Here is a 17,885-nt window from a genome sequence, read left to right on the forward strand (position 1 = left end):
CAGTAAAACTGAAAATTTATGCAAGCATTTTGAAAACATATGTTGTGCTCTTAACATTAATGTTCCGCCTTATAAGACAATCTATCGCTTATCTACAAACAAAAAGAATAAAACTACTCCTGATGGAACCATAATTATCAAACTTTTTACACCGTATGACAAACATTTTTTACTAAGAGCTGTATCCATCTTCTGCAAACAAAATAAATGTCAATTATCGCTCAATCATATTGGCTATGACTCCAATAAACCAATATTTTTAAACGAAAACTTAACTTCGTCTAACTTCAAAATACTTCAAACTGCAATTAAAATTAAAAAACAAAAAATTATTTCATCTGCTTTTTCTCGTCGGGGACTCATTTTTATTAAACAAAATGCTGAAGCTGAACCTATACTTATTGATGATATATCAGAACTCAATAAGTTTTTTCCATCGGACCAAGAGAATGAGGCCTAGGTTTTCTACGATTCTTATTATATATTTAAATATAAATTCTTTTTGCATATTGTTAACATATAAATTTATCATTATATTTATTACTACTTATATAATTGTAAAGCCAATTTGCGTTGCCAAAATGTTTATTTTCTATGTCCTTACTTAATACTACACCAGCGAGTTCCATTGATTGTACAAGCAGTGTATTAAGGATTCTAGCGAAACAATGTCATGGCTTTAATGTCTGCCACTTGAATGCTCAAAGCTTAACCAAGAAAATCGACGAGTTTAGACATTTGTTTGAGAATTCAAAAATTGATATTGTCTGTGTTTCTGAGACCTGGTTCACTTCATCGGTCGCTGATGCTCAGGTTAAGGTAGATGGATATAAAATTGTGAGAAATGACCGAAGCTCTCACGGCGGAGGTGTAGCTGTATATGTTAAAAACAATGTCGCATTTAAAGTAGTGAAACAATCCCAACCAGATGAACGGATTGAGTATGTCTTAATTGAAATCAAACACAACGGAAAAAATGCACTAGTTGGCGCTGTATATAGACCAAATTCAAGAATAAATTTTGACAATTTTATGCATGAAATATCTCTTGTAACTACGTGTTATGACGACGTTATTTTAGCTGGTGATTATAACTCTAATGCACTTAAAGACGATAGCATTGTAGTCTCATTCAATTCAATTGGTCTTTACAATGTTAACGAGATTGTACCTACTCACTACTCTGAAACATCAAACACTTTGCTTGACTTATTCCTGGTAGATGACAAAAGTAAAGTTTTAAAATATGATCAATTATGTGTTCCCTGTTTTTCCAAACATGACCTTATATTTATGTCCTATGGTCACTTGCATCGAAATGACGAGTGTCACCGTACCGTTTTTGATTTCAAAAAAATTGACTATTGTCAATTGTATGAAGAATTTGTTTCAATGGATTGGAATGCTATATATAATAAGGTATCAGTAAATGATCAAATTTCATATTTAAATGAGAACGTTTCTAATCTAGTGAATAAAACGGTCCCAACACGAATAGTCCGTCCAGGCAACACTAATAGCTCATGGTTTAACACGTCTATAAAAAACATGATTAAACAACGAGATATTGCATATAAACGATGGAGACGTTTTAAAACCTCCGAATTGCATGAAGAATTCCGTTTACTAAGAAAACAAGTAAATAAAGAAATTAGCAATGCCAAACGTCAGCACTTTGAGGAAAGTTTCCGATCTGCCGTCGACTCAAAAAGTAAGTGGCGTAAAATAAGAGAAATTGGAATTGGCAAACCTCTAACAGATACAATCAATGCGAATCCAGATGAGCTAAATGAAAAATTCCTCAATTTCTCCGACAACAGCATACGAGCACCTTCAGTTTCCTATGTGAATCCATTTGACGCAAACTCTTCATTTGAATTCTCGTGTATTACGGATGTCGAAGTACTTACAAGTTTTCAGACCGTCAGGTCAAATGCAATGGGACTGGATAACTTGCATCCAAGATTCATAAAAATAATACTTCCTCTAATTTTACCGTACATCACTCACATATTTAACACAGCAATCATGAGTAGCACCTTCCCAACAGTATGGAAATTTGCAAAGATTGTGCCAATACCTAAACCTAACACCACATCTGAATTTCGACCAATAGCCATTCTACCATTCCTTTCGAAAGTATTTGAAAAGTTAATACATCAACAAATATGTAATTATTTGAATATTAACAATTTAATGACAACGGAACAGTCTGGATTCAGACAAAATCATAGTTGTGTGACAGCACTCGTTAAAGTTACTGACGATATAAGAATGGAAATGGATAAAGGTTTTGCCACGATTTTGGTATTGTTAGATCATTCGAAGGCGTTTGATTGTGTGGACTATGACATCCTTTGTAGTAAACTTTTCTCTCAATACAACTTTTCAAATACAGCCGTATCATTGCTATCTAGTTACCTCCGTAATCGTTCTCAAGTAGTTGCTATTGGTGAATCTTTATCGAATCCCCTTCCACTATCTAGGGGAGTACCGCAAGGCTCAATACTTGGACCTCTCTTGTTCTCCATTTATGTGAATGACCTCCCTAATCAGCTATTAAATTCCAAAATCCATTTGTATGCAGACGATGTACAAATATATTTAAGTTGTAAACATGACTCCTTGGCGGATGGGGTGTCTCGTATTAATGAAGACTTGGAAAGAGTTTGCATCTGGGCTGCCAGTAATTCATTGACTCTCAACCCGGATAAATCGAAATGTATGATAATTACAAACAAACGTCGCAACATTACAAATTATAACCCAGTATTACTAAGGGGACAAGCAATTGAAGTAGTCAACCGTTCCAAAAACCTGGGTATAATCTTCAACAATAACCTCTCTTGGAGTGATCATATATCATCTGCTGCTGGAAAAGTATTTGGAATGCTGCGTACACTATACCATTCTCAATCATTTACGCCTATACACATTCGGATTTTGCTTGCCAAATCATACTTGTTACCTATCCTTCTGTACGGCTGTGAGTTGTTCAGCAAATGTGATGCTAAAAGTAAACAGCGCTTGGAATCCGTATACAAAGCTATAATTCGCTACGTATTTGGCTTAAAAAGATACGACAGCTGTTCTTCTTTCATTAACTCCTTATATGGCTTCCCGTTATTGGACTTGTTAAAGGTACGAACCCTTCTCTTCCTTCACAAGATAATATACTTGAAACAACCTGAATACTTATATGACAAGATACGTTTCGGGCGGTCTAACAGAGGTGTACTGCTTATACCAGATCGACATCGACTTCAAGTGAGCGAGAGACAATTTATGCTACATTCTGTCTTTCTTTGGAACTCGTTACCAACAAACCTTCAATCCCTTGGCAACGCAAACAAATTTAAGAAATCACTTTTCAATCATTTTAAGAATTTGCAATAATTTTCTTTTCTTAACTTTGTTCTATTTCAATACTTTTAACTTTTTTATATTTTGTTATATTCTATATTTTATTTTAGTAAAGTAATTTTTGTTATATGAAATCTTATTTTTATATGTTCATTAACCTACTTAAAATATTTCAATGCTAATACCAATTTTATATGTATTTAGTTTAATTGCTTTCGTTTTCTTACATTTTTTCTATAATATTTTAATATGTAATTATGATAAGAATTAACTTCATACCTTGCAATGATAGACACATACTTTAATTGAAAAAATTGTTAAAATTTTGTTGTATGTGTAATTCCCTAAATAAAATAAATAAATAAATAAATAACCTTTTCGAATAGTTCAAAATTCGTATTTAGTAAAATTGTGTATTTCATTTGTTAAAACTTTTTTTCACATTAAGTTCATATCGTTGAAGTTCAAGAACTAAAATAAAGTTAAATCGGCTATAGAAATGTTAGGTTAGGTTAGGTATAGTCGCAGCCCGATGTATCAGGCTCACTTAGCCTATTCAGTCCATTGTGGTTGCTAAGTTGGTAGAATTCTACCAAAAATGGTAGATTTTTAACTGTTTGGTAGAATATAATTATATATAATATAATTCTTGACATATTTGTAGATTTTGAAAAATGTTCCTAACCAACTTCATACTTCAAATAAAATTTTGGCAAAATTTTCTAAAGAAATTACATTTTGGGAAAAATTCCATAGAAATAAAATTTTGAAAAAATTTCTTTAGAAATAAAAATTCTCTATAGAAATAAAATTTTGACAAAATTTTCTATAGAAATAAAATTTGCACAAAATTTTCTATAGAAATAAAATTTTGACAAAATTTTCTATAGAAATAAAATTTGGCAAAATTTTCTATAGAAATACAATTTTGACAAAATTTTCTATAGAAATAAAATTTGCACAAAATTTTCTATGGAAATAAAATTTTGACAAATTTTCTATAAAAATAAAATTTTGACAAAATTTTCTATGGAAATAAAATTTTGACAAATTTTCTATAGAAATTTAAGTCAACGCATATGGTTTTTAAGCTGACATCAAAACAACAAATATGATTGAAGTACAAACCACGATCAAAATAAACCCATCCAACTGCACTCAAACCGATGATTTGAAGGTGGCAAAGGAAAAGAGAAATGTTTGTACAAAGATTTATTTCGGCAAACGCCGACTATCATAAACCTTTTTTCGAAAGGTTGAAGTGTGGTTCACTTTGGGTTTGGTGAACTTGCAGAATTTGTTCTGATAATTGGTTGATAGTTTTGCTGCAAGTAGAGAATGCTGATGAGGAATGTGGTAATTCCGAAACATGCGTCCATCCAACCATCTTGGGATTTGCCCAAATAAATTTTACAAACATAATTTTCCTCTGTTGGTTAAGCTACTCTTGTAGTTTAGTCAGAGCAATGGTTTTGAAGCTGAGATCAAAACAACAAATATGAATGAAATACAAACCAACAATAACAAAACAAATCGAAATAAAATTTGGACAAAATGTTCTATAGAAATAAAATTTAGACAAAATTTTCTATAGAAATAAAATTTTGGAAAAAATTTCCAAAGAAATACAATTTTGGCAAAATTTTCTATAGAAATAAAATTTTGAAATAAATTTCTACAGAAAACAAATTTACAAAATCTACTATAGAAATAAAATTTCTATAGAAATAAAAAATTTTCTTTAAAAATAAAATTTTGACAAAATTTTCTATAGAAATAAAATTTTGACAAAATTTCCCTTAAAAATAATATGTTGACAAAATTACCCTTAAAAATAAAATTTTGACAAAAATTTCTATAGAAATGAAATTTTGACAAAATTTTCTATATAAATAAAATGTTGAAAAAATTTTATTTAGAAATAAAATGTAGACAAAACTTTCTATAGAAATAAAATTTTGAGAAAATATTCTATAGAAATAAAATTTTGAGAAAATTTTCTATAGAAATAAAATTTTGACACAATTTTCTATAGAAATAAAATGTTGATAAAATTGTCTATAGAAATAAAATGTTGACAAAATTTTCTATTTCCATAGAAAAAAAATTTTTACAAAATTTTCTATGCAAATAAAATGTTGACAAAATTTTCTATAGAAATAAAATTTTGACAAAATTTTCTATGGAAATAAAATTTTGACAAATTTTCTATAGAAATAAAATTTTGACAAAATTTTCTATATAAATAAAATGTTGAAAAAATTTTCTTTAGAAATAAAATGTAGACAAAACTTTCTATAGAAATAAAATTTTGAGAACATTTTCTATAGAAATGAAATTTTGACACAATTTTCTATAGAAATAAAATGTTGATAAAATTGTCTATAAAAATAAAATGTTGACAAAATTTTCTATAGAAATAAAAATTTTCAATAGAAATAAAATTTTTATAAAATTTTCTATGGAAATAAAATGTTGACAAAATTTTCTATAGAAATACAATTTTGACAAAATTTTCTATGGAAATAAAATTTTGACAAATTTTCTATAGAAATAAAATTTTGACACAATTTTCTATAGAAATAAAATGTTGATAAATTTGTCTATAGAAATAAAAATTTGACAAAATTGTCTATAGAAATAAAATTTTGACAAAGTTTTCTATAGTAATAAAATTTTGACAAAATTTTCTATAGCAATAAAATGTTGACAAAACTTCATATAGAAATACAATTTTGACAAAATTTCCTATAGAAATAAAATTTTTTATAGAAAATTAAAAAATTTCCTTAAAAATAAAATTTTGACAAAATTTTCTATAGAAATAAAAATGTTGACAAAATTTTTATAGAAATAACGTTTTGAAAAAATTTCCCTTAAAAATAAAATTTTGACAAATTTTTCTATAGAAATAAAATTTTGACAAAAATTTCTATAGAAATGAAATTTTGACAAAATTTTCTATAGAAATTAACATTTTGGAAAAAAATTTCTATAGAAATAACATTTTGACAAAATTTTCTGTAGAAATAAAATTTTGACAAAATCTTCTATAGAAATAAAATTTTTTCACAATACATATATAAATTCAATATATTTAAAAAAATTAATTTTCGTGTTAGGTCATATTGTCAAAGTCCATTGTAAGTTCTGTCTTCTTGTAGAAGTGGTAACTTTCCCTTATTGGTGCAAGCTAAAATCGCTAAAACATTTAAAATTCGTCACATTCAAGGAATATTTATACACCCAAAAACGCCAAAAGAGGAATAACAGGTTGGCTGATAAGTCCCCGGTCTAACAAAGAAAAACACATTTTATTGTCAAAATTCTTTTTTATTATTCAACATAGTTCCCTTCAAGACACAACGATTATAACAAACTTCCAATTTTTTCATACCATTTTGGTAGTACTCCTTCGGTTTTGCCTCAAAATAGGCCTCAGTTTCGGCGATCACCTCTTCATTGCAGCCAATTTTTTTCCCTGCGAGCATCCTTTTGAGGTCTGAGAACAAAAAAAGTCGCTGGGGACCAGATCTGGAGAATACGGTGGGTGGGGTGCGTTGTCTTTGTGGAACAACACTTTTTTCTTCTTCATGTGGGGCCGTTTTGCCGCGATTTCGACCTTCAAACGCTCCAATAACGCCATATAATAGTCACTGTTGATGGTTTTTCCCTTCTCAAGATAATCGATAAAAATTATTTCATGCGCATCCCAAAAAACAGAAGCCATTACTTTGCCAGCGGACTTTTGAGTCTTTCCACGCTTCGGAGACCGTTCACCGGTTGCTGTCCACTCAGCCGACTGTCGATTGAACTCAGGAGTGTAGTGATGGAGCCATGTTTCATCCATTGTCACATATCGACGGAAAAACTTGGTTGTATTACGAGTTAACAGCTGCAAACACCGCTCAGAATCATCAATACGTTGTTGTTTTTGGTTAAATGTGAGCTCGCGCGGCACCCATTTTGCATATCCAAATATTGATGAATGATATGACCAACACGTTCCTTTGATATTTTTAAGGCCTCTGCTATCTCGATCAACTTCATTTTACGGTCATTCAAAATCATTTTGTGGATTTTTTATGTTTTCATCGGTAACCACCTCTTTCGGGCGTCCACTGCGTTCACCGTCCTCCGTGCTCATTTCACCAAGCTTGAATTTTGCATACCAATCAATTATTAGGGCTGTTTTCTTTTAGCACTGAATGCAACATTTGTATGAGCTATCCAGAACATCGTTGCACTGGTGTTCTATCCAGAACATCTCATCAGTGTAAGTCGCGCCGATGTTGCCAGATTGCATTTTGATAAAGTGACGCTTCTTCGATTCACAATAGCACTTTGTTGTGACTAATTTATCGAAAAACAAGAAATTCAAAGTGGTACAGTGCCATAAATAATGGCATCAGTAAATATTTATTACTAATATGATCATTTCATTAATTAAAAATGCAATATTTCACTTCTTTTCTGTGGTTGTTTTTAAAAAGCTGATGACAGTGTTGCATATTTCTGGAGATGTCCTGGATAAACGAGTACTCTGTTTTCTTTTAGTCCTTCACGGCTTAGGGTATCCAGTGCTAAAAGAAAACAGCCCTATTGTTGATTTCCCTGGGGCAGAGTCCGGAAACTCATTATCAAGCGAAGTTTTTGCTTCCACCGTATTTTCCCCCTTCAGAAAACAGTATTTTATCATAACACGAAATTCCTTTTTTTCCATTTTTTTCACAATAACAAAGTTGCTTCACAAAAGACGCTCTATCTCACAAACTTATTGACTTACAGACGTCAAATTTTGACACGAATCATTTGAAGGTTGGTACTATATAAAAATAATATGCATTTAATACTAACGACGCCATCTATGTGTCAGACCGGCGACTTATCAGCCAACCTGTTAGATATACCCCCCAAAAAAAAGTAATTATGTCCCTTATAAGAGAGATCATAATACATATATAATATTACCAATATTAAAATAAACTTCTAAAATAAAATAATAAAACATTCCTTTCGAAGAAAATAAAATTTTTGTTTTCATACTAATCACAAAAATTTCAAAAACAAAAAAGATTTGTTAATATATTTGTTCGTTTTCGGTACAATTTTCTTCAAATTTTGATTATTTTTGGCAAGATTGGTAACCGTGACCTCGGTTCATAGCCAAATTTATCCAATTTTAATGCGAAAGAGCACTCATCAAGCTTCTAACTTGAAACTTCGCATGGTTTATACTTGAAATCGAGCCTGAATTTAGGATTTGTTTTTGGCTCGGAATCAGTGATTATTGTGTCAGTGTAGGGCTCCGTTTGGCGAAAATGATTTTTTTCTTTACCTTTTTAATACCTCATACACATTAGGCTCGAAATCTATTAAAAGTGGATTTGAAATCCCTAATTCATAAGAGATAGTTGATATCGGGTTAAAGTGAATTTTTGAAATTTTGTAAATTATACGAGTTAGAGCCGTTTTCTTAATGTCTTGTTATAAATGATCATGTTGATAACAAATTTTACTAACCGGTTAAGTATATCGGAGGATGAGAAACTGCACATAAATTACATTATTTCCATATATTTCAATAATATTTGAAAACAAAAATGATAATATTATTAAACCAAGAACTTTTCTTTAAGAAATGTTGCCTGCAGTAGTAATTATACAAATTGTTTGAAAATACAAATGCATGAAAAAGTTATACGTAGTGATGCAAATACACATATTTTCATAAATATCAATACAAAATACCATCACCGTACAGATACATTGTATGTATATTTATGAATAACGGTTCACCTCATTCTCTCTGTCACTCTTTGAGCTCCATCCCCCCCTAAAAGTCAAAGTAAAAGACATATAATAAAAATGATATTGACAGTTGGGGCACATAAGTTAAAGATGTACATTGCATTTGCGTATGTAAGCATGGAAGTAAATATGAGACTATATGTCACAGTATACACATTATGGAATATGAACGCCTCCATTAAATCATATATTATCCTCACGCAAAAATCAAGACATGATTTTGCTCCCCACCCCCCCGCAAAAGGTATAAGGCTAAGGCTAAGCCACGCCCGTTTTTCCCTTAGTCATATCATCATGGGTGGAGCATAATACGAGAAATCTATGAAATCAAAAAGTAACCACTATGTCGTTTGTTTGTATACCTACACTCACACACGCTCGCACATACATACATATGCCTCAGATCCCATCTCTGCCGCTCTAACAAACCTTCAGCAGCATACTCTTTAGAAATGTTGTTATTGTTGGTATTAACCAAAGAACACATCAAAGGTAGATGAATATACATGAGCAGGCGTGTGTGTGAGTGTCGTTATGTGAAAGATTACTTGGCTGGTCTGAATGGAGGTTAGAATGCGATAGCATGCGACATGTGAGCTCAGCCAGCGAAGGTATTAACAACAAAGCAGAGATCAACATTACCATATTTACTCTTTGATATAAAATTGAGGGGAAAAGTATTCGTATTTGTTGTATTTTTACATATACCAAAATAGTGATTTAATAAGAAGTCTTTTTGCCTTTTTTTAATACAGCCAGTTGAGAATTTTAGTCCAAAAAAAGAAAGCATTTTAGAAGGCAAATATACACTCAAAAAAAGTGAACTCTCTATTTCACAAAAGCCAACTTAACTTTATTTTAGTTCATGGTATTATTATGTTTGGAGAAAGTTTCCTTTACCTAATAATTTTTTGCGTACGTTAGTTAAATGAACTAAAAAAACGGAAACAAATTATACACAAATTAAGCATAAAGATTTATTAAATTTGTATTTTTCACAAAATAGTTAATTATTTCTTTAAATTTGTAAATTTTATTGCAAATGCGTCCATCATAAACTTCGTATGTCACTAAAGACATTTTTGGAGTTTATAACTCCAACTTTTTCCTTCAAACTACAAAATTTTCTTTAACAAGTGAAAAAAATTAATTATGTCTAATACATTTTCTTGAATTTGTCGTAAAATATTTACTTATTTTTGTGATATCGGTATGATGTCAGCGTTTGTAATACTAAAGGGTGATACGGTCAAAATTTGGTCAATATAAAATTGACGCATTTCTTTCAATTTTGCATTTAGAAAACCTAAACACCCCTCATTTTGAAGGTGTGTGTGTAGAATGTTGCTCCTATTTTGATTTTGGAATTCACTATTCAGTTGTCAAAGCAAGTCCTAGCAAGAAGAGCAGCGTATCAAAATTTTGCTCGCGCATCGCGAAAATCCGAGCTACTCGCACACAAAGCTGGCAAAATCGCTAAAAGTTGCCAAATCAACCGTTACAAATGTAATTAAAGTCTTTGGGGAACGTTTGTCGATAGCCAGGAAGTCTGGATCGGGAGGAAATCGAAAACCGGAAGCCGCTGAGACGACAAAGAGAGTTGCCGGTAGTTTCAAGCGAAACCCTAACCTCTCTCTCCGTGATGCCGCAAATAAGCTGGGTGTATCGTCTACAACCGTGCATCGAGCCAAAAAACGAGCCGGACTATCGACTTACAAGAAGGTAGTGACTCCAAATCGCGATGATAAACAAAATACGACGGCCAAAGCGCGATCACGGAGGCTGTACACGACGATGCTGACGAAGTTTGACTGCGTGGTAATGGACGACGAAACCTACGTCAAAGCCGACTACAAGCAGCTTCCGGGACAGGAGTTTTATACGGCAAAATGAAGGGGAAACGTAGCAGATATTTTCAAGCACATAAAACTGTCAAAGTTCGCAAAGAAATATCTGGTTTGGCAAGCCATCTGTACCTGTGGCTTGAAAAACAGCATTTTCATAGCTTCCGTGACTGTCAACCAAGAAATTTACGTGAAAGAGTGTTTGAATAAACGTCTGTTGCCTTTCCTGAAGAAACACTGTAAAAAGGCCATGGAGTGGTACGCCGCCAACAACGTGCAGGTGGTTCCCAAGGACAAGAACCCTCCCAACACGCCAGAGCTCCGCCCAATTGAGAAATACTGGGCTATTGTCAAGCGGAACCTAAAGAAGACCAAAAAAACTGCTAAGGACGAGCAGCAGTTCAAGGCAAACTGGCTTTCTGCGGCGAAGAAGGTGGACAAGGTGGCTGTACAAAATCTGATGGCAGGTGTCAAGCGTGAGGCCCGGCAATTCGGATTTGGAAAAGCGAAAGCCTAACTGAATATTTTTCCTGAATTTTATACTAATTGAACTTGAAAAAGAAATTTAATTTGATTTTTTAAATAAACGATTTCACCGATTTACACGCGTTTTCCCTTGACCAAATTTTGACCGTATCACCCATTATTTGCTTAAAATTTTCTAAAAATATTCAAAATTTTCTAAAATTGACCAAAAGTTTTCTTCCTGATTGGTTCACTGTTTTTCAGTGAAGGTTTATGTTCCCATACATGTAATTAAATCTGACCCGATCTGGACAAAATTTGTTAGACTTTTACAAAATCTATAGACTTATACCCATATTCGTGAGCAATAATTTATTGACAACTTATCGAAGGAATTTGTATGGTAATAGTAGGTTTATAGTTTACGTTAAATTTTATGTATATGGGGGTTAAAATTTAAGTCAGCTAATGCCTTGGGGTGGAACACAATGTTAGTAAAAAAGATGGGATATGTATTAGAAGTATAGTAAAATTGGAGTCTTTTTTATATGTTTTCGACTTAGCAGTGGCGATTTTTCAAGGAAAATTTGGGTGCTTTGGCAATTTTTGCCCAAATCGGAAAATATATATGTAAGCTATATCTAAAGGTTAAATTGTAAGGGCCGATGTTGAATGTGAACCACACCTAAACGCCAAGCTTTTTTCCGAATTTTATTTGACATTTCTCTATTTCAGACTTACTCAATTTGAACCATGGACAGATACACAAACCAACAACGAGTTAAATGGTTCCAAGAAATGGCAACACTGGATGATCAATTTTCGAAGAAAATCATCTTCAGTGATGAGACACATTTTCACCTCAGTGGATTCGTCAATAAACAGAATTGCCGCATTTGGGCGAATGAGAATCCAAGAGTGATTGTCGAAAAACCAATGCACCCTCAAAGAGTGACTGTTTGGTTCGGTTTATGGGCTGGCGGCATCATCGGCCCGTATTTTTTCCAAAATGATGCCAGTCAGGCAGTTACTGTGAATGGTGTTCGCTATCGTGAGATGATAACAAACTTTTTATGGCCCGAATTAGAAGATATGGATGTGGACGATATGTGGTTTCAGCAGGACGGTGCCACTTGCCACACAGCTAACGAAACAATGGCTCTTTTGCGCAACAAATTCAATGGCCGTGTTATCTCACGTAATGACGATGTCAATTGGCCGCCAAGATCATGTGATTTGACACCGTTGGACTTTTTTCTTTGGGGTTATTTGAAAGAAAAGGTGTACGGCGATAAGCCAGCAACAATTCAAGAGCTAAAGGATGAGATAATTCGGCACATTAACGGCATAGAACCTCCATTATGCCTCAGCGCCATCGAAAATTTGGACCATCGGATGAAGGTGTGCGGCGCCCATTTGGCCGATATTTTGTTCAATACATAATTGAGTAATACCAATATATCATAATAAAATAAAATTACAATAATTTCCTAAATAGTTTGTGTTTTATTCAAAATCAACATCGGCCCTTGAAATTTTAACCACCCTTTATATCTGAACCGATTTCAACCAAATTTGACATGCATAGTTATTATGTTAATTCTACTCTCTATGCAAAATTTCACGTAAATCAGAGTACAACTTTGGCCTCATATTAGTGTAAATCGGGCGAATGATATATAGGAGCTATTTCTAAATCTGAACCGATTTCCATAAAATTAAGCACACTTTACTATACTACTAATTGTACTTGTTGTGCAAAATTTCTGATTAGCTTAATCAGGGTAAAACTCTTGCTTCTGGGGTCATATAAGTGCAATTCGAGCGAAAAATATATATGGGAGCTACATCTATATCTGAACCGATTTCAATCAAATTTCGCACACTTGACTATACTACTAATTGTACTTGGTGTGCAAAATTTCAAGCTAATCAGGGTAAAACTCTTGCTTCTGGGGTCATATAATTGCAATTCGAGCGAAAAATATATATGGGAGCAACATCTAAATCTGAACCGATTTCTTCCAATAGGGTTCTATTCTGACCCAAAATACATACTTGTGCCAAATTTGAAGTAGATTGGACAAAACTGCGACCTGGACTTTGATTACAAAAATGTGTTCACAAACAGACGGACATGACTATATCGACTCAGGGACCGATCCTGAGCAATATTGCCAAAGACACCCTGTGTCTATTTCGTCTCCTTCAGGGTATAATAAACGCTTATTAAAATATTAAAACTTCTGCATGAGTTTGAACCAATTGTCGAACCATTTTGGCCACTCTGATTGAGGTTGGGTTAGGTTAGGTGGCAGCCCGATGTATCAGGCTCACTTAGACTATTCAGTCCATTGTGGTACCACATTGGTGAACTTCTCTCTTATCACTGAGTGCTGCCCGATTCCATGTTAAGCTCAATGACAAGGGACCTCCGTTTTATAGCCGACTCCGAACGGCGTTCCACATTGCAGTGAAACCACTTAGAGAAGTTTTGAAGCCCTCAGAAATGTCACCAGCATTACTGAGGTGGGATAATCCACCGCTGAAAAACTTTTTGGTGTTCGGTCGAAGCAGGAATCGAACCCACGACCTTGTGTATGCAAGGCGGGCATGCTAACCATCTCCAAAACATGCATTCTGATCGCATCAACCGCTTCTTCAGATGTCGAACAACGTTAACCTCTCATTTAATTTTTACGTACGGAAATAAAAAGAAGGCATTCGGTGTCAATTTACGACTATACAGTGGATGTCCCATCAAATCGAAATTTTGAGGCCTCAATGCAGTTGTTTGAGCCTATGTGTGAGGGTTCGCATGGTCGTGGTGAAGAGTAATATGCCTTCGGCCGTTGGTTTTCCTGATTTCTTGTAAGACAACTGGTTAACAAATGGTTGTGTACCACTCAGAATTGTTAGTTCTGCGTTGTTCTAGTGGTACGATTGCGACAAGTCCAGTTTTCCGATAAAATAGGCGCTCATTTGCTTAGAAATGCTTCGTGCGTGAGCAACTTTTGTCGGATTTGGTTCAACACCTCTGAAACACCCTACAATCGACTGCTGTTGACTTGCGGCCGCTATTGACTTTCGGCCGCTATTGACTTACGCGTAAAATCGCGATTCACCATCTGTCATAATGCTAAAGACGTCATCGTATTTTTATTAGAATTTCTTCATCCAGAGAAGGAATATGATCACATCAAACAGGTTTCAAGAGCACCATGTTAATTTTTCGCAGCGACCATGTAGCATGGTCGTGGTGAAGAGTAATATGCCTTCGGCGGTTGGTTTTCCTGATTTCTTGTAAGACAACTGGCAAACAAATGGCTTCGACAAACATGCTACATGTTTTCCGTGAAAAAGTAACATTTTTCTCTTGGAACATGGTTGGGGTGATCATATTCCTTCTCTGCGTCTTTTGACCAATCTTTGTGTGGGATCCAAAGCGAACAAAGTTTTTGGTCGACGGACATTTTTTGTAAGGACCACACATAAGAGATTTGTTTTTACTTTATGCATCGTTATTTTGGAACCGAATCGTTAGCAAAACCAATAAAAGTTCCTTAAGGATTGTATAAAGGGTGATACGGTCAAAATTTGGTCAATATAAACTTGACGTATTTCTTTCAATTTTGCATTTAAAAAACCTGAACACCCCTCATTTTGAAGGTGTGTGTGTGTAGAATGTTGATCCTATTTTGATTTTGGAATTCACTCTTCAGTTGTCAAAATGCCGTCCAAGCAAGAAGAGCAGCGTATCAAAATTTTGCTCGCGCATCGCGAAAATCCGAGCTACTCGCACGCAAAGCTGGCAAAATCGCTAAAAGTTGCCAAATCAACCGTTACAAATGTAATTAAAGTGTTTGGGGAACGTTTGTCGACAGCCAGGAAGTCTGGATCGGAGGGAAATCGAAAACCGGAAGCCGCTGAGACGACAAAGAGAGTTGCCGGTAGTTTCAAGCGAAACCCTAACCTCTCTCTCCGAGATGCCGCAAATAAGCTGGGTGTATCGTCTACGACCGTGCATCGAGCCAAAAAACGAGCCGGACTATCGACTTACAAGAAGGTAGTGACTCCAAATCGCGATGATAAACAAAATACGATGGCCAAAGCGCGATCCCGGAGGCTGTACACGACGATGCTGATGAAGTGTGACTGCGTGGTAATGGACGACGAAACCCACGTCAAAGCCGACTACAAGCAGCTTCGGGACAGGAGTTTTATACGGCAAAAGGAAGGGGAAAGGTAGCAGATATTTTCAAGCACATAAAACTGTCAAAGTTCGCAAAGAAATATCTGGTTTGGCAAGCCATCTGTACCTGTGGCTTGAAAAGCAGCATTTTCATAGCTTCCGGGACTGTCAACCAAGAAATTTACGTGAAAGAGTGTTTGAATAAACGTCTGCTGCCTTTCCTGAAGAAACACGGTTGTTCCGTACTGTTTTGGCCGGATTTGGCATCTTGTCATTACGGTAAAAAGGCCATGGAGTGGTACGCCGCCAACAACGTGCAGGTGGTTCCCAAGGACAAGAACCCTCCCAACACGTCAGAGCTCCGCCTAATTGAGAAATACTGGGCTATTGTCAAGCGGAACCTACAGAAGACCAAAAAACTGCTAAGGACGAGCAGCAGTTCAAGGCAAACTGGCTTTCTGCGGAGAAGAAGGTGGACAAGGTGGCTGTACAAAATCTGATGGCGGGTGTCAAGCGTGAGTCCCGGCAATTTGGATTTGGAAAAGCGAAAGCCTACACAGAAAAAAAAGTGTCTCGTAAATTTAAGAAGATTTTTACAATAATTTATTACAAGAATTTTCCAGAATTTTAGTTCATTTTTCGTATCTTTAACGAAAATTAACTACTCGAAAGGAAATTTTACAAATTTAAAGTAGCAATCGTTTAGTTCATACCCTACAAAATACGATGGAAATTTCCTTAAAAAATTTCTTAACTGGTAGTTAAAAATTCTTTCGTCATACTATAAAACTACTTATGAAATGTAAAATACTTTCTAAATAATAAGTGTAATTTACTATAAAGAGTTTTTGTATGAGAAAATATTTTTTTACAAATTGAACTTGAAAGCGGATAGCAATTTCTTACTGGCAATTCCTATAGTTAATAATAGTTGGTACAACGTTTCTCAATGAAATATTTTTAGTTCACATGTAATTAAATTTATAGACATTTTCGTCAAAAATGGGTAGATATCATTTCATGAAGTTTTTGCTAATTTTAAGTTAAACGTTTCATCGTTCTTATACTGATATGCATTTAAGAGTATTGTTTTTAGGGTAAATTGTGGACAGATGCGATGAAATAATGCGTAGTACAGAGATCTTTCTCGTCAAAGTGGAATATGTTTAATGTAAAGATGATGTTACTTGAAATTTTTTTGAGAGTGAGAGCATACAATGCAATAATGAGAAATGGTAGCGAGTGATGGGGATGTGGTGTATATATCTGAGCGTGGGGTTGTTTTTATTTTTGTTCTTTCAGTGGTTTGTGTGTGTTTATTATTCGCGAATGGTTTATTTGTCTGGATGAGGTGTTGTTTTCAATGAAGGCACATGTGTTTTTGTTGTTGTAGAAATGTTTTGGTTTTGTTTGGCATGCTTCAGTTGTATAGTTGGCGTTGGCGTGGGCTGTTGCACCTTTTTAGCAAGTATGTAACAAGGGAATATAAAGGTATAGAATATTTGGTTTTTTGAGACATATATTGGTGTTTGTTTATTAAAACTTTTAAATGAAAGTTATTAATATTTTAGCGATGAGCTGTACAATGGCGAAGTGACGATCGGTAGCTTAGAAAAAAGTTATTAAGAATGTTCAATATTTAGGAAAAAAAAAATTAGAAAAAAAATATTTAAAAAAAATGCTGAAATGGAAATATATTGAAATTGTTCTATCCAATTTAATTTTTATTATTCAATGTAAAAAATAAATATTCAATTTCAGAGTAACTCCAGATGAATTTGGAAAATTGTTTGTTACACCTCAGCGTATAGTTCAATCATAAATAGGTAAGTGTTCTTTTTTCAATGTGGTTTTCTTTTAAAAAATAATATTCTTTATGTATATTATTATTTGCTAATTATTATTATTTTTTTAACCAGTTTCATGTTTTACATTGTTGTAAAAAAATATTTAATTTAAGAGCAACCCCAGATGGATTCGGGCAAATTTTTATATTTCTCCTCAACGTATAATTTAATAGAGAAGTGGTAAGTTTTCTTTTAAAAATTGGCTTTCTTTTTACTAGAATATTTACGTTTTTATGACCTTTTTATTATCAAAATTACATGTTTTTAATACCTTATTTTAGTATTACTTTAATCAAATATTTTTGGAAACCAATTTAATATTTTTAATGTAAAAAACAAATATTTAATTTCAGAATAACAACA

The 17,885-nt window shown here is 33.6% G+C and overlaps 1 protein-coding gene across 1 annotated transcript; it reads left to right on the top strand.

The window, feature by feature from the left end:
- Positions 1-594: 594 nt before the first annotated feature.
- LOC142240146 (uncharacterized) lies at positions 595-9,483 on the top strand. Its single transcript, XM_075311854.1, has 3 exons — positions 595-3,036; positions 8,989-9,134; positions 9,207-9,483. The coding sequence occupies exons 1-3, from the start codon at positions 595-597 to the stop codon at positions 9,481-9,483; spliced, it is 2,865 nt and encodes a 954-aa protein (XP_075167969.1).
- The last annotated feature ends 8,402 nt before the right edge of the window (positions 9,484-17,885 follow it).

The sequence above is a fragment of the Haematobia irritans genome, chromosome 5, assembly GCF_050003625.1.
Source record: "Haematobia irritans isolate KBUSLIRL chromosome 5, ASM5000362v1, whole genome shotgun sequence".
NCBI classification, from domain to species: Eukaryota; Metazoa; Arthropoda; class Insecta; order Diptera; family Muscidae; genus Haematobia; species Haematobia irritans.